Source organism: Episyrphus balteatus, chromosome 3 (assembly GCF_945859705.1).
Source record: "Episyrphus balteatus chromosome 3, idEpiBalt1.1, whole genome shotgun sequence".
In the NCBI taxonomy this organism is placed as follows: Eukaryota; Metazoa; Arthropoda; class Insecta; order Diptera; family Syrphidae; genus Episyrphus; species Episyrphus balteatus.
In genome coordinates, this window is record NC_079136.1 from 18,126,293 (window position 1) to 18,145,354 (window position 19,062).

Consider the following 19,062-nt stretch of genomic DNA (forward strand, 5'->3'; position numbering starts at 1 on the left):
TTAAACTGAAAAAAAATTCAACAAAAGAAAAATGCAAAACCATTTATTTTCTTCTTATAAATTTTCACATCTAGCTTAAGTGCATATTAATTTTACAGTGAATTTCATTTGGGATTTCCTTGTGGGTTTTGAAATAATTTTTTTGAATTGACGCCAATTTTCTTTTGCAAAACCAAAAACAAATTTATAAATTTCACTTTTGTTTTCTTGATGGTAGATATATTAATTTCTTTCTTGGCGTTTTTAATCGATGCAAATATTTTACTGTCACCTTTTTAATTTGGTTTGCGATAACTACAGTATATTAGTGAGATAAAATGCCATGTTGAAATTAAAAACAATAGGCAAATATGTACTTACGTATTAATAATATTTATGACTAAAAATTATACTGAAATGGTATATTTATTTGTAAATGACAAAATGCATGAATATACATATAACCAAGGCGTACATAGCTATTCATAAATTTTAAAATAAATATTTTATTAGACATTTTAAACTTAATCACTAGACTGGTCATAAATCAGTAATTTTGTTTGTCTAATCAAATTTTCTAACGAAATTATATATGACATTGTAATCAGTCATTTTTTACCATGAACTTAATCTTTATTGAACTTAATAAGTAGTACTTTAATGTTTAATACATACAAAAAACTGAATGAGGTAGACGTAGCATTATTCTCCGAAATTTGTTTTGAAATTTTACTTAAACTGTTGCTTAAACAAATTAGCTTTAAGTAGATAAATTGGTTCGAAAAAATACACTGGTCTGCAAGGAAATCCTCCTTTTAATTTAACTATACTCTTGTAGAGGATTTTTGTGTGCTGATTCCGAATCCGAAGTCAAATTGGCCTAGCACGTCACTTTTTTTTAAAGATATTCCCTAGAAAATCTCGAAAACCCATTTTTTTTTTTTGCTGTTTCGAAGCAATATTTTGGCGTAATGTAATTTTTTTCAACTAAATTTGTCACGGTTTATGAAAGAACTTGTTTTTTTCTTTCAAATTCAGTTTCAATCTTTTCTTTTCTTCTCCAAGATATCAAAATTTTAGTAAGTCAAGTAGGTTAAACATTAGGATGGAGTGAAACTGCACTTTATTTATTTTCTTCTTCTACATACCAGGGACGGGTGCCATTATTCATCAAAAAAGTGCATACCAAATCTCAGCCCGATCAAAAAATATCTTGAGGGTTCACAACGCCCTTGAAAATTTACATGCTTGTTGGAAGTAAAGTACTGGGAGCAATTTCCAAAAGAGAGGGAACAATGTGCCAAAAAGACAAGAAGGAGGGTCTATTCCCCTTCGTTTAGCGGAGAGGGGCAATTAAAAAAAAAAATTACTTAATTTGAAAAAAAAAATATATTAAAAATCAACGGTTACACTTACAATAACGTGCTATACCTTTTTGTAAAGCCAAAAGCCTCGTCTTTTAGAAAAAAATTTAATATGGCCATTTTCTGGCATAGTTTTTGAAAAATCAATTTTCGAAATCAAAATTTTGAAAAAAAAAATTTTTCAAACAAATTTTTTTCAAAATTTTATGTAACTAAGTAGGTACTACTTTAGTTTTTAAAATTCAATACTCTTATTTGTTTTTAAGCAAAAACAGACACCCACATCCAAAAATATCTTGTTATTTTCGAGAAATTAACAAAAAACCAAAACTATTTTTGTCTAAGAATTTTTTTAATTTTTTGTTTTTACGTGGCTGGATCATGGGGGTTGGGGGTGCTCGCCGCCCATGGATTCTTGCAGTAAGGGCCTTAAGTCAATAAAATCGCTATTTTTTTAATAAAAATTGAACAATAAATAAAAATGTACATGTTTTTCAAATCAAAAAAACTGAGTAAAACAATAAAAACTCAAAAAACTCCATAAATTAACCTTTATGGTGTTTTCATTTTTTTCAAGTGACTTGTGAACCCTCTAAAACTTCTTTGATCGATCTGAAACTTTTTTGTCGTTATTTAGGTTCCGAATGGCACCCATCCTGGCTATGTAGAACAAAAAATAAGACAACTTTTTTTCACTCCAGCCTAGTAAACATATCTTAACATAAAGAAACAGATCATTAAAAATTAATATTTCTTTCTCCCAAGAACAAAAGTATACTTTTCTTATGGATTTTAGTATGCTGCTAACGTTTTTGGCGTGGGATTCGAACTTTTACTCCTACGAAAAACGAAAAAAGGACAGAAAAAGATAAATTTTGCAGACTAGTGTTATCCAAATTAAACCAAAAATAACGATACTTCCCATATACAATTTCACAAAGGGTTACTTTTTCAAAAACGACTCTATTAACATTGATACAATTAATTACAAAATGACTGATTTAGTAATACAAGTTCTATTAACTTTCAACAGGTAGGTTTATAAAGTAACAATGGCTAAACATTTGTTTTGGAGTGGATTTCGTGTTTTTCTCAATAGTGGTTCTTTAAATGACCTCCGAAGAATTTTTTTTTTCTAGATTGCGTTTTCTAAGTTAAGTTATTTACAGACCCTCTTTAAGACCTCTTCTTGAAACTAACACTGCCCAAAAGCAGACTGCAACATTCAATGGGTAGTATGCAAAAAGATGAAAAATCGAACTCTTTAATCACTTTTTTTTTTTAGAGAATTATCTTGAGGTGGTATGCAAACAAAAATTTATTGAATGAGATAAATCACGAAATGTTGCACCAATAATTTTCATGAAAATGCCCCAAAATGTTGTGTTTCCGAAGAAGCTTTGGTAACTTTTAGATTCTTATTTTATTGAACACTTTGACCGTTTTCTACCTTCTTAATTAGGTTTCTTCTTTTTATCTGATTTATTTATCAGAATTTAATAATACTTTCCCAATTCTTCTTATAGCATCGCATTGGTACCAAAAATAAATCAATTAAAATAAAAATAATTTTAATAATTTTTTATTATTTTTGTTATTTTTTCTTCGTTAATAATTAACTACTTTCGACATAAAACAAAAAAATACTAAAATTTAATTAATAGAGTCTAATACTTTTCACGATTCTACAAATACGTTCACCTTTTACATTCCAATAACAACAACAAAATTACACATTTGTAAGTTAGTAAATCATCGTTTATCGACGCGACAGAACCCACATGACCTACGTAGTTCGTATATATTATTACCTTTGCTAAGTCTCGTGTTATCAAATAGCTGTAAATATTTTCCATGGCAGCGATAAAACTCAGCAAACATATTTTACGTTTTGAGAACAGGTATAGAGTCAATAATATAAAAATATAATATTGCAACAATTACTTAATAATAAAGTAAAGCTATCAAAATAGAGCTCCACTTTGGCTACACTGACAAAAAAAATAAGATCAGTTAAAGAGTTAAGTCTGTAATTCTGACGTAATACAAAATTCTAACAAAAAATTATCAGAATAGAACTTTCAATTCCGCTAATTTTTCCCTGAAAACGATATCTTGGCGTTTAAGCCATCACAGAAAACTTATTCCTCAACCCAATTCAGGACAGTAAACTTTCAGCCTTTGAAGAAAACTATCAAGAACGGTTGAGGAAATTCTTCAGAAAGAATTTAGACAACTTTTCCCAATTTTACACAATTTTTCTTCTCAGTGTATGTTTATTTGTTCTTCATAAATATTTACTGCCATTGTTATTGCTTTTGCAATAATTATAGGTATTGGCATAAGTTCTTGGTAATATCGTGCCGCTTGTTTATAGATAAAGTAAACATTCTTTCGCATGAGAACACAATACAGTTCTTTTTTGCGCTACGATTTTATTTGCACATGTGCTGAGGCTTATGAAAGTTTGTGAAGTTTTATTAAAATTCTTTTTTTGGTGCAAATTTAATATTCACCCTTTTTTGCTGAATAAATATTTTATCAGAATTTTTGTTTTGAAACAAAACTACCTATATCACAGGATTCATGGGTAATTGGGAATCATTTGACATTTTTTATTTCGAACAGCGACATCAGAATTCCGTTGTCGATAAATTTCAGTTCGGAAAGAGTGATTGTTATGGATTTGGCACAAGTTCGTTTTTTTTTTTTTAACTTAATTCAATTGTTATTGAAAGAATTGCAAGTCATTGATTCCGTATAGTCTCAGTTTCAAAAAAAAAAAAAAAAATCTACGAGATTGATGCACACTCAGATCATCATCCATCGAAATAATCAATTTGGAATTTTATTGAAATTCCTCGAGTGCAGGTTGTCTACTTCCATGACTACATCATTGCAAGTTTTGCTCTCTATCTGGGAAAAAGAAGAAAATGATGATGACAAAAACGAAGACAACAGGCTGACTAGGATATCGACAAAAAAAAATTCTCAAAAAAAAATCAAGGATTTATCGTTTGGATGGATGCGTTGAAAGAATAAAGATTAGAAATCCGATGAAGGATGATGAAGTCTCTCTTCGACAAAGTCTTTTTGTTCATCTTAAGCACGTGCGCCTTTGATTTTCACAAGATGGTTATTTTCTATTTAAGAATTGGTGGATTAAGAGATTCTATGGAAATGTAGTACTTTATTTGATGGACCTTTTTGTTTGGTATAAGCATAATTCAATATCTATTGAAAGTTATTTTTTTACGATTGAGGGTTTTTTGTTTTTTTTTTTTTTTGGTTGAAATCGATATTAAATCATTTTGAAGTGAATTATCATTTTTTATTGTATCATAAAAATGGAAATTCAAATCTAGTCACGAAGCACATATAGGTCTTTTTTTTTGGTTCGATAGAGATTGTTCTAAATTGATAAATAAATCACAAGAATTTCAGTTAGAAAAATAATTAAATCATAGTGTTCTTCTTTCCTAAGTCTGAAAACATTGTGGAGTAAGAGTTCCAGTTTCTTGTTTTTTTTTAATAAGACAATTTAGTTGATGGAAATAAGGGCATAATTAAATATATGATATAATATAAAGTTCACAGTATTTAATTCATTAAAACGTCAATCATCTAGATATATTTTGGTCACGAAATCCCGGTTCATACGTAAAAGAAGACACTGGCCTTAGAAATTTTTTAAAAACACATTATTTAATTATAATAAAACTTAAAAACAATTTCTTTTTCGACTAGGAAAGGCAACTGTTTTTTGCGCTAGTTATGAAAGCATATTAAAGGTAAGAGGCGGTCAGAATTGTCAAAATAATATATTTTTTTGCATTTTCTCAAGAGTTTTCTGATCGTCAATGCTTTCATTCTACTGGGAAACCAACTTATTGGCCGGCAGATACCTCCAAAATACCTGACCTGATTGATTACTTTATAGTCAGGGGAATACCGTCAAATCGAATTAAAATAACGGAATGCTTTGATCTTTTTTCAGACCACTCTCCCGTTATACTCACAATCAGCGAAAGTCTTGTTAAAGTTGAAATGCCACCTAGACTAACAAACGGTAAAACTAACTGGGAAGGCTTTAAGAAAGATATTGAGGATAATGTTGAATTAAGGGTATCACTACAGACACCTCTTGAGCTTGAGAAAGCGGTAGATAATTTTGTGCATGTTGTTCAAAAAGCCGCATGGAACAATACCCCTTGCCAAAGAGAAATTTCAGGGTACAAAGATGCTAAATATCCCCAAGAGATAAAAGACGTACTTAAAGAAAAGCGAAAAGCGCGTAAAAAATGGCAACAAACTCGTGCTCCTCAACACAAATCTAATTCAAATCGCTTAAGTAATTTGCTTAAAAAAATGATATCAGATTTCAAGAACCGCGAAGCTAAAAATTACCTTGAAAATTTGACGGCAGGTAAAGAATCTAACTACTCTCTATGGAAAGCTATAAAAGCCACGAAAAAACCTAAGCTTCCAGCACCTCCGATTATGAAAGACCAAAATGCATGGGCAAGAAGCGACAAAGAGAAAGCAAACGTTTTCGCTGATTACCTAGAGGACACATTCAAACCATTCAATGGGCAAGCATTGAATGATAGTATAAATATGAATTTAACGTCAAGTGAAAGCTTTATCACAAGAAATGTTACACTCGCCGAATTAAAAAAAGAAATTAAGAAGCTAAAGCCAAAAAAAGCACCCGGATACGACTTAATTACAGCGGAAATTCTTAAAATGCTCCCACGGAAAGGTTTAATAAATCTCCTCTATATAATGAATGCCACTTTAAGGTTAGAATACATTCCAAATCAATGGAAAGTCGCAGAAGTAATAATGGTCTTGAAACCTGGCAAACCATCACACGAAAAGAAATCATACAGACCCATTTCACTGCTTCCTGTAGTATCGAAGGTTTTCGAGAGAATATTTTTGCAGCGACTTCAGCCAATAATAGAAGAAAAAGGTCTTATACCTGAACACCAGTTCGGTTTTAGAAACAAGCACTCGACGATAGATCAAGTGCATAGAATCACCGATGTCATTGAGAGAGCTCTCGAAGAAAAGAAAATTTGTTCAGCGGTCTTTTTAGATGTAGGTATCTCAAGCTTTTGACAAAGTATGGCACGAGGGCCTCAAATTCAAGTTAAGACAAGTCCTACCTGAAGGACTCTTTACCATTCTTAGAGAATATCTAGAGAACAGAATTTTCCGCGTCAGACACGGAAATGATTACTCAGACTTTAGGGAAATAGTGGCTGGGGTACCACAAGGTAGTGTTTTAGGTCCTATTTTGTACCTTCTATTCACACGCGATATACCTCAAACAGAAAACACAATTGTAGCTACTTTTGCTGATGATACCGCAATACTTGCAGTAGGCAAAACAATCAACGAGTCGACAAGTAAATTGCAAAATGCCCTTAACAATGTCAATGAATGGACAAAAACGTGGCGAATAGCGCTTAACGAATTTAAGTCAGTCCACGTGGACTTTACATATAAGAAAATAAATAGACTACCTGTTTTTATTAATACTACTCAAGTCCCATTTGCAAATGAGGCAAAATATCTCGGGATGACTCTCGACGCGAAATTAAAATGGAAAGCGCATGTTAAAAATAAATGTGATCAATTAAATATGAAATTGAGAGAAATGTACTGGTTGCTAGGACAACATTCTAGACTAAGTATCGAAAACAAATTATTAGTTTACAAGCAGGTACTAAAGCCTGTCTGGACATACGGTATTCAACTCTGGGGTTGTACACGCGATACAAATTTAAATAGATTACAAACTTTTGAAAATAAATTATTAAGATCATTTGTAAATGCGCCGTGGTATATAAGAAACGAAGATCTTCACAGGGATCTTGGAATCCCCACGGTTCGCGAAGAAATAAAAACGTTTGCCCAAAAACATCGAAAACGGTTAGTCGAACATACTAATAGAACAATACTAGAAATTCTCGACGAAACAAACTTAGTACGACGTTTGCGAAGGACTAAACCTTCCAATTTGGTACAGTGAAATTTTTCAATTTAATTCCTTTATTTCGAAATATCGGCATTGATTAATATAAATTTAAATGTTTTAGAGATTTTATTTATTTAACTTCCTTTAAAATATTTTTTTGATAACAAAAATTTAAACCATTACTTAATGATTTAATTTAAAACAAAAGTTATTTATTTATTTTTAAATATCATCAGTAGGAACTTTCATCGGAAAGTTACCTACAACACGTAACTTAACTTCGAGAAAGATAAATTGCTAGATAAGTTCCATCTGAACTTAGTTGCAATCGGGAGGAGGAGGTGGTTTTAGTGGTTAAGAGTCCCACATATCTATGAGCACGCGTTTTCCGGTCCTCATAGAATCTTTTGAAGATTTCAACACCTACCCACGGACAAAAAAAAAAAAAAAAAAAAAAAAAAAAAAAATGCTTGTTTTATCATACCTCTGACCAGTGGCGTATCCAAAAAAAAAAATTGGGGGGGGGGGGGGGCTGAAAAATTTTCAAACATTTTTGGTAAGGTATATGTACTACAAATTTGTCTCTTTTTTTATTGATCTTTGATCGAGAGAAAAGCGCTGTGCTGCGGTACTGAAAGTCGTATAGTAGCATTTTACTGCTCCCGACAACTTCGTACTACTGTCTCCTTTCACATTCAAAGTAGCTATTTTTCCAAGTTCTTGTATCCCAAGCATTTTACACAAACAGCAAGGTGTTTAGTAATCTTTAAAAAAAAAAACACTTTTTCATTCGAACTTTTTCATGTGCTGAATTCAAAACTGTTTACAGATTAATTCCTATCACGTCTAGTTTTTGAGCTATACTCATCACTTTTTTCGGTATAAATGCCCATATTTCCGCAATTCGACCGAAAGTGAACTGGCATCACTTTTCAATTTCACGTGAAATTGATCTCCGATCGATTTCGAAAACTTCGAAAATGCTTCGAACTGTCAAAACTGAAGGATCATCCATTTTTATTTTGTTTCTAAAGTTAAATTACTGCTACTTTGAACATGAAATGAGCGAAAAAATGTAGAACACTAATTTCACTATCGGCAACGCAAATGAATGCTCAAAAAGTGAAATGCAGAACGTAAAAGTCTCCAAAAACTAATTTTCAATGAAATTCTTTTGATGTTTAATCCGAAATATATATTTTTTAATAATTTGTTCCTTTTTTAATACAAATCAGAATCACAAACTGGAATTTGCTTAAATAAACCATTATGTTGACCACTAAGATATTGAGATATAAAAAATTTGTATTTCCAATATCTTTGAGAAAAATATTATTTTTGAAAAAAAGTAATATACTCAAGACAATAAAATACGACGTGATTGCATAAGAAGCTTTGCAAAATTTAACGGTGATGTAATTCGACGTCAAAACAACAATCGAATTATTTGAAGAATTCTGAATTGGACTAAAATCCTGAAAATCCCAAACCTCAACGTCAACTAAGGCACTTACTCAAACAAACACAAACAACCATTTTAGAATTTGGAGGGGGCTCGATCATTTGAGCTGCCTCTAAATCTCTACGATTTACGAAGAAGTTTCAGTTAATCATGTAGATTATGATGAAATCAGCTAAATAGTAACATGATTTTGGAGGCTTGAGCCCCCTGAGCCCCCCCCCCCTCAATGCGCCACTGCCTCTGACTGCTTCTAATTTCGCTTTTTGTGTTCACTGACCCACCATGGTAATCGTGGACAACTTGTTGATACAAGAGAAACAGTTTTTTTTTTGGGACAAGCAGCCTTTAGATAACAAATAACTATTTAGTGAGACTATAGCCGTTTGGCTGTGTTTGTCCAAAAGAGATCGCTTGTGGGTTTTTCGCGGAAGCATATGGCACTCAGAAGCCCTTTATGCAGGTGTACTGCATGGTAAGGTAGGCCTCGGTCCTCATCATGTTGCAAATTGCTAGAAAAAAATTACAAAAAAAAAATGTTTTATATCGCAACTGTGCTCTGTGGGCTTTAGTTTTGCAAGTTAAAAATTGAGGGTCACTGTGGCGTATGTGGAATATTTTTTTTGCTTAGGAAACATTGTTCTTTTGCGAAGTAAATAGTGAAACCAGATGGTCTTTTTGGATAATTTTTAACCAGTTAAATTATGTAGTCTTCCATCGAAATTGTTTACATGTGACTGGTGCGGACTTTTCGTTGCTAAGTCAAAATTAATAAATATAACAGATTGTTAAAAATGAACTTAAGCCGTTTAAGTTGGTTGTTGGACAGTGTCATAACCCATCTGAGGGCATTGAAACACAGTTATTAAACTTTGTTCACATCTCTTGTTATTTTTATAAAAATATTGATATCGACTGAGAAAAAAAATTAATCAAATTAGGTGAACTTTTCACTGTAACACAATTCATACCCATCTTCATTTTGAGGCTTATAACTTTCCAGACGACCTCCTAAAATAACAAAAAAAAAAAAAAAAGACAACAATTCAAAGTTCTTGCAATGACTTTTTTTGTTTTGAACTTTAATCTTCATTTAATTTACGGTTCTAAATATATCTTCCCAAAGTTCAAACTTAATTCCCAAAACCAATGGTGATATTTTCAATCTAATTTTAAGTCTTTAAGAACTTCTTAACCTTTCTTTATCATCGCACACCAAATACCGAACAATTTTCTACTGTCAACTTAGTTTGCAATTAAACTTGAATGAAATTTTTCTCGCTCGTCCTTTTTGATCCTTTTTCTTTTTTCTACTTCAAAAATTAATTTCAAACAATGAACAAAAAGATAAAAAAAAACAAAGAAGAAGAAGAAAAAAATAAAAGAAAAGTGTCAAAGTTCACATTAAAAGTGTTTACATTGTTTTTTTCTTTTGCATTTGCACCAAACTCACCTCACCGATAAAAAAGTTCACACACACCATAATAGGCAATTTAAAAGCATAAAGTAGGCGACTGGAAAACATAAAACAGAAGAGAACTAAGAAAAAATGAAGTTAAAAGAAGAAGGATACCTAGCAACCAACCACCCTCGCATTTAAATTACATTTTTACAAAATGACAAGCAGCATGACACTTGGCATTTCAAGTTGTGTTCCAAGACCAATGCCGCCGACGACCGACTGAAACGACGACGACAGACGACGAGACGTCCATTTGATAAAGGAAGAAGATTTTTTTTTTTTGTTGCTTGTAGTTTATATTTTAAATTACCAAGGACAATAAGGAAGATGTTCCACCAACATGACATGTGTAATTTAACAAAAACAATACACAACGAACAAAACAAAAAAATACGTTTGAATAAATCTCCCATGATGATGAAGCGGGTAAATAATAAAATGTCCTCCTACTAAGTGCCGGATATGACTTAAGCAAAATCCGGATATAAGAGAGTAAAGACTCGACTTGACTGTGTGTCGTCGTCTTCTACTGGGTGGGCTGATGTGTATAGTCTGTCTGTCGTTTTCTCTGTATTGCATCCACCTGGGTGCTGATGATTACATAGAATAAACATTTATCATCAGGCTGTTTTATAGTCTATGAGGTTGAGTTGGTTGGTCCTAGGATTGTAAATCACTTTCAAGCACCATTTTGATTTTTCTTTCAAATGAAATTATTTCGGGTTAAATTTTAGACGAAGAATATTACTTTTGCTAAATTTCGCGCTAATAATATTTCTTTCGCAAAATTTGACGAATATTCTTTTTGCTAAATTTTAGACGAAGAGTATTCTTTTTGCTAAACTTTGGACGAAGAGTATTCCTTTTGCTAAATTTCGGATGAAGAATATTCCTTCCTTTTGCTCAATTTTGAAAGAAGAATTTCGGTTAGTTTCAGACGGAGAATATTCTTTTTGCTAAATTTCGCGCTAATAATATTTCTTTCGCAAAATTTGACGAATATTCTTTTTGCTAAATTTTAGACGAAGAATATTCTTTTTGCTAAATTTTGTACGAAGAATATTCCTTTTGCTAAATTTCGGATGAAGAATATTCCTTCCTTTTGCTCAATTTTGAAAGAAGAATTTCGGTTAGTTTCAGACGGAGAATATTCTTTTTGCTAAATTTCGCGCTAATAATATTTCTTTCGCAAAATTTGACGAATATTCTTTTTGCTAAATTTTAGACGAAGAGTATTCTTTTTGCTAAATTTTGGACGAAGAGTATTCCTTTTGCTAAATTTCGGATGAAGAATATTCCTTCCTTTTGCTCAATTTTGAAAGAAGAATTTCGGTTAGTTTCAGACGGAGAATATTCTTTTTGCTAAATTTCGCGCTAATAATATTTCTTTCGCAAAATTTGACGAATATTCTTTTTGCTAAATTTTAGACGAAGAGTATTCTTTTTGCTAAATTTTGGACGAAGAGTATTCCTTTTGCTAAATTTCGGATGAAGAATATTCCTTCCTTTTGCTCAATTTTGAAAGAAGAATTTCGGTTAGTTTCAGACGGAGAATATTCTTTTTGCTAAATTTCGGGCGAAAAATACTCCTTTCGCTACAATATTTCTTTTGTTAAATTTCGGACGAAGAATATTTCTTTCGCTAAATTTTGACAATATTCCTTTCGCTAAATTTTGGACGAAAAATATTCCTGCTCTTTATTTTGGACGAAGAATATTTCTTTCGGTAAATTTCGAACAAAGAATATTCTTTTGGTAAATTTTGGACGAAGAATATTTGTTTGCTAAATTCTTGAGTAATTCCAATTTTTTGATAATTTCTCTGCAAAGTCCTTCGGTGCCCAATTCTGGACAAATTTCGAAAAATCTAGTTGAACTTGTTTTGAATAAAATGAAATCAAGCCTGAAAAAAATATCTTATTTTCAACTTGTACTTTTGAACTATTAAAAAAGCAGAGGAACGAACCCCCACAATGAGATGCTATGCAACTAAGCTAGAATTTGCATAAAGAAGGACAGAGCACATTATGTCTTTGCACATAAAGAAGCACGTAGGACACGTTATAAGCATTCAATGAGTTCAATAAATCTCTTCCAAGTACATGTTGATGATTTTCCGTGTATACAAATTATTTTGTTCTTGTTCATGTTCATAAAAAGTAAAAAAAATTAACTTAAGATTCAATGCGGCACAATCCTTTATGATGATTATTATCATCAACCTGTCACAATGGGGCAGGGCACTATACAAATGATGTAGCCAATAAGCTATTAAATTTCATGTACATTTTAAAGGCGCTTATTCGTTGTTCTTTTATTGTTTCTCAGTGACTTGACTTTGATGAATACTCGCAAGTATCGTTAAATGGTCAACGAAATACTTGAAGGTCCTCCTTGTTGTAAGTCAGAAAAATTCCTCAGAAATAGGTATGGGGCTATTGCACGTTCCACTAAGTTTTTTTTTTTTTTTTTGAACTCGTCATCTCGACTGGACGACAAGACAATCCAAGAGAGGTGATTCCTTGTAATTCTTGATTGCCTTACAACAAAAAACTTCAAAAATAAATGCATCAGTAAATTGATTTACAAGAAAGATTGTCGAGCTGGAAGAGGATTCTCGAAAAGAAGAGATATTTCCAGATAAAGAACAAAATAAATAAGTTGTAGTCTTTTTTTTCTGTAGAAATGAATTACAAAATTAATGATAGTCTCTTCTTTGAAAAGGACATCATGTTTCGTTTTTATCCTTAGGGAAGGAGATCTCACTCTAGGTATTACTCTGTTATCTATCTATATGAAAAGGAAATTGAATTTCTTTTTTGCTAAATGAATTTGCATTGTGTTTGGACTTGGAGTTTTAGTTTAAGTTTATTATGACAATGTCCTTGGGGAAGACTCTATGAAATGTAAATAAAGTTCGTTTTATGATTTATCTTCTTCAAAACTTACCTAGGTACTACAAAAGTAATTTTTTTTTTGTTGTCTTTTCGTGTAAATCGTGTATGTTATTTTAAGTAGATGACATTTTGAAGATAAATATTTGAATGGCTTGTGTCGGAAAGAACAAAAGATTGATGAGTGTATTCTTGTTTTTTTTTTTTTTCTTGTAGAAAGGACATGCAATTTTGTTATTAAATAAAAACTTTAGATGTGTGTGGTTGTGTCTAGACAGGATAATTTTTCTTTATGTTAAACCAACAGGAGATTTAAGATTTATATTGAGAAAACAAATGTAGACATTGCATGTTTGTTTCAATTTGAGAACAATTTTTTGTCGTGTCCTAATAGAGCTGACATTAAATATTTATTTGCAAGAAAAAGGAAAGCTTTTGTTACTTTTTTTTTATAATTTAGTTCATCAACAGACTTTCTTTTTCTTTCTCATGTTTTTTTAAATAATTAATTATTATCTCAAAAAGTTTCATTGTGAAAAGCTCAGGTTAAAGAGTTTTGGTTTTAACCCTTAAATGCATATTATATCATTTTTGATAGGTAGGTACGCAATTAATTGTATGTAATTTAAAATGAAATTGATTAAATATATCATTGTTTTGAGAATCAATTAATTGTTTGTGGTATACATTATATTGTTAATAAACATCTATTAATTTTTTTTTTTTTTTTCAAATATTGTATTAATTTAAGAATATTTAAAACCTAAACCGATGTTTTGGCTTGAACCGCTTTGATTTTGGGAACCCAACCTTTTTTTGTAAATTAGAAAAAAAGTAATTCTATGCCGTAATTTGGTAATTCAAAAATATGAAAAAGAATCGTAAATATATAAGCTATTAAATACGGAAACAAAAAAATTTAAATATTGAAATGCAAGAGAATTATTGGAGGTCATAAAAAGGGCAAACAAATGCTTATTTTTTTATTTTTATGAGAAATGTTGGGAAATCATTTTTTTTTTTTATTTTTTCCGTGTTATTGGGGTTACGTTTAATTATTTGAGTAGTTTTTTTTTCAAAATTGGAAAATTCATGCAATTAAGGGTTAAGGAATAATAGATTTTTATATAAAAATTTTCCTTATTTTTTATTTTGAATTTTGTTTTAAATTTTCTTTTAAATTACTTTAAATGTTTATCTCCTTTATATAAAATGGAATGGTAAAGACACACAAGTCATTTAGTTGGATGCAAGCCTAAGTAAAAACAACGGTAAGATGCCCATTTCCAACAGTTCACAAACAGAATTGATGTGCACAAGGGAAGCATCTTAAGGCCATTGCTCTTTACTTTAGTTCTTCATTTCCAGCTGGATTATGAACTGACGGAAGCAAAAAGTGAAAAGGATGACGATGGAGTCATCATAAGTGAAGATCCTTAATTCTTCTAACGAGCATTTGATGTACATATTAACTTATTATTAATTATTATTGTTTTGACTGCTTTTTCGTTTGGGACGTATTCAAGTTTCACAAACAAAAATTACTCGACGACTTTACACAGACTAACTTAGACAACAGAGTCTTGAAAATATTAAATACGAACATCTTTTTCATCTAACTTGAGAAAACTTCATTCCTAGTCATTCTTGAGGTTATAATCCTCTGAAAATATTCCCTGTGCAGGGACGGGTTGGAATATTCCTGCAGCGCCTCCCCGCTTGTCGTAAAAGGCAACTAAAGGAGTAAATTTAACTAGGCCACAAACACCAAGGTGAACCTAGCGACACTTAACACCTGTAAACTTTCCCAAAAGTGTGCATGCCAGTCCCTGGGTTGGTACGACTGGAGATCACCGGTGCTGTTAAAGATAGATCAAATACAAAACTGGAGCAAAACTGGAGCAAAAATTGAACACGACCGACTCAGTTGGTATTGCCATGTTCAAAGGAGAGATCCTGAGAACCCCGTCAAAAAAGCAATATCATACAACGTTCCAACACGAAATAGAAAGAAAGGTAGGCCTAAAAACTCCTGGTACAAGCAAATGCAAAACCACCAGCATTCAGTTGGCCTTAGAAATGGAACAATACAAAACCGGGAGGCTTGCCGCCGATTTCTGAGGTCAACCCGGCGAACCCCACAGGCGGATCACTAGTGTGAAGCAGTTACGTGGGATAGTTATGATCCCCTCGACATCGAGCTCATAACAGCGCCGAGAAAAAGGAAGAAGAAGATAATCCTCTGAAAATATGTTTGCAGAGTCGTTGTATCTACTTATAAGAAAAACTAGTTCATGACTTTTGCCTCTAGAGTTCGCCAAATTCTATTTAAATTAGAGTCATATAGCCAATAACCATTGAACGCACAAGACGCTTTAAACGAAACCTTTTTTGACGAATAACGATAAGTAATTTAGAAGATAAGATGGAACAATGGGTAAAAAAAATCAATATTCCAAAAGTTTTTGAAAAGTTATAAACATTTAGATAATACCAGCAAAACAGCAATAATATTTTATAAAATCAAGATAATTTCTTCCAAAAACAGAAGTGTGATAATAACAGTGTTACATCCCTATCTGACGTACCTACTCTAAAATGTTTAGTTTAAATTTTCAAATAACTATCCATTCCATTCCCATCAAAAATTTCAGCTTCAATATTGATTGCATGAATGTCCTCGTTTCGATGGTCTCCATCCTTCTTCTAAGCTTGTTAAATATTCAAACTTAATCTTTTGTTATCTTGGCTTCTATAATTGGATGTATTTATTCCTGCTCTGCTTATCTCTATCTGATGCCTTAGTAACATGACTTATCCATGAGTTACATTTGATCCCCAACAAGCTTATTCGTTGTAATCCAAGAAATAATTACTATAAATCCTCATTTGTCCTCCTCCTACATCAACATTTTAACCATAAATGCATATAAATGTCATTAAATGCCACAAAACTATAGATATTTTACCACCCCACATGTCAGTGTCACTCCAATCCAATTGAATTTAACTTCTCTATCACCTGTTGATGATTGTACTGTGGGGGTTCAAGAAAATTGCATGCAACAAAGCCATTTAAGTGGCACTCCATCTATAAAAAAAGAAAAAACAGTACTGACTGATGACTTACCTTCACTGCAATCGTTGTTCTTTTCATCCTTTTTGCAATTGCAAGCTTTACATTTTTACTTACACAACACATTTTTACATTGCGCATTTCCATTAACTATAACCATTTACTATTCACACGTAGTAGGTATAAGGTAACCATGCTGCAAACTCAGCGAGAAAATCTTTTGTGTTAGCCTTTTGGTTTTCTCTAGGGCATAGTCTCTCGTCTGAAGGTGGTACATCACTGTCCTTTCAGCTGACATTGATAGATAGATTAAGTGATGGCTATGAAGCTACTGGTCTTTGGTTATCAACACAAAGGAGACTTAAAAAAAAAACTACTTACAACTTTTTTATTTTCATCTTTTTCACATAAAAAAATTTCTTCTCTTCTGTGTTTCAAGGTCTGACACTTTTCAATTAATAATCAACTTTTTTTGTGTCTTTTTAGCTTTATGGGTGTTTGCGTTCAAGAGGGACAACTCCATGCACTGACCGAGTACATTAATGGTGGTTCCTTGGAGCAATTATTAGCTAATAAGAATGAAGTATTAAGTCCTTCCCTTAAAATAAGACTGGCGCTTGGAATTGCCAAAGGCATGCAGTATTTGCATGAGGCTGGTATTTTTCACAGAGATCTAACTAGTAAGGTAAGTTGTTTTTAATTATAGAGTTTTTTTTTGTGTTTGTCTTATGAAAAAAAAAAAACATAATGTTTGTGTTTAGTTATTAGTCAAAGAGAGACATATTCGTAGATACAAGCAAATGATTTATGAGAGGTTTTCTTTATTTAAAAAGACTTAGGTACAACAACGTGCTTATAGATAATTATAATGAAAGAACCTATATTTTTACTTAATGTATAAAAAAAGGACAAAAATTGTCCTTTTTATTCTGAAACTTTTTAATATGTTATTGATCTGCGTTCAACTTACCCCTGATTAAAAATGTTATATCGAGAAAAACTTTCTTACATAGCTAAGGAGCAATCTCAATGCGGATTTGGTAGTAGAATATATCCGATTGGTATTGGCGTGTTCATAGGTCCTGAGAACACGGTCAAAAAGGCAATATAATAACTAACGTTGCTGATACGACCGCTAACTAAGAGGAAAGTAAACTTAAAAACTCCTGGTCTTCAAAAATGAAACAGTGGAAAAGTTATGATCCCCCCGATAGCGAGATCATCAGACCTATTCTGCCAAATATATTTTTAGACAATTAAATTTTATTCAATTAATTTTTGTAAAGAGAAAAAATGATTAAAATCAGACTAAAGTGAATACAAATTAGGCCTCAAACAACTTCTGCAGAAGTTTATTTGCTGTTGCTACTACTGCTCTTTCCAGTAGACGTAAATTATACTTGCAAAAATGCTTTTTAGAAGATACAAGTAAACTAATCAACATCTGACATATTCAACCTTCGCCGTTTATTTAAAACTGCAACTTCTAATAAGTAAGGAAGATCCTTATTACGTGGTCTAAATAGCCATTGATACCTAAAAATATAATACATTTACCGACATCAATGAATGAATGGTTCTTCCATACCATACAAAAATATTGTACAATACCTCAAATGTATTGTCCTCTGCCTCACAGAAAAAAAGAGATATTTGTATTACCTACAACTTTGATCAAATAAATTATTAACCAATAATTTGGGACATATGCATCTATGTATTCGCGTTTTCAAAAATGACGGATCTCGCCTGGGGGAGCCGTCCCGAAAACCAGGACTTAAGCTTTTTTATAACCCTTCTTTTAAATTTGAAAAAAATCAGCCTTCCTATATTTCGTTCCACGGAGAAGTCTACCTTTACTGTACTATTTCAAATAACATAATTGATTCAAACACCTTTAATGCTGATTTTAATGAATTTTATTTCTCAAACATAGAGTTTGTTGGCTTTTACATTTTTTGTTTGTATGTGACTTTCATACATTTCTAATATCTATCGATTCCAATATAAATCTTATATAAATTCACCTTTGTTTACTCCACTCAAATTTTTAATTTCTAAAAATTCTGATTACATATTCGAACTTTTAAATTTATAGCCTGGTTTCACTAGATCCTATATGGGATATTTTCGCAAATTAGGTTAGTTTAAATTTCAAATTCAATTTTTTTTTATACGATAATACGAGATAATTTGCTAAATTGTCTCATTTGGGCTGTAGTCGCGTAGTCGATAAAACTTGAAAGAATATCGCTAAGCAACCCATATTCAAACTATTTATTTAGCCACAACAGCCTAACTGCAATTTACAATCCTAAATTTTATAAAATCGAAAAAAAATTATCGTACATGTTGTTACACAGCTTCTAAAATGTGTGTGAACCGTTTTTATTCAAAAAAATGCCTAACCTCCTCCTGATTAATCTAACCTAACAGCAAATTTTTATCAATGCAAGAAACACTCGTTATTTTTTGTTTGTATTTCTTGCCTTGGAACATGACTTACTCGTATAAAAAGTCGAGACCATCACATAGAAATTGATAGATTAAGTTCTTCACGCCAAAGACGCCTTTATCTAGCCCTTAAAAGGATTGGAATCACTCAATCACGAAAAGGTCCATCAATCTTTTGCTATTGTTTTCCAAGTTATTTATTTTAAATAATTTTATTTTAACCAATTGACCCTAATTGGTATATAAACTCCCAAACTAGAAATAAGTTTTAAGCTAGTCCTTTAAAACATAACTTTTCTGTCATACATTTACTCAAAATAGGTTTTTAGTAAATGAAAAAAAAATCAATTTCTAGATAAAAATTTACAACTCAAAAGCAAGGGCATAT

General features: G+C 31.6%; 1 protein-coding gene across 1 annotated transcript in view; it reads left to right on the forward strand.

The window, feature by feature from the left end:
• The window catches only part of LOC129915696 (serine-rich adhesin for platelets), a 225,634-nt gene that overhangs the window by 203,505 nt on the left and 3,067 nt on the right, over window positions 1-19,062 (forward strand). The window contains exon 4 of the mRNA XM_055995351.1: window positions 16,707-16,905. Within this exon, the coding sequence (XP_055851326.1) occupies window positions 16,707-16,905 (199 nt within the window). The remainder of the gene's footprint in view (window positions 1-16,706; window positions 16,906-19,062) is intronic.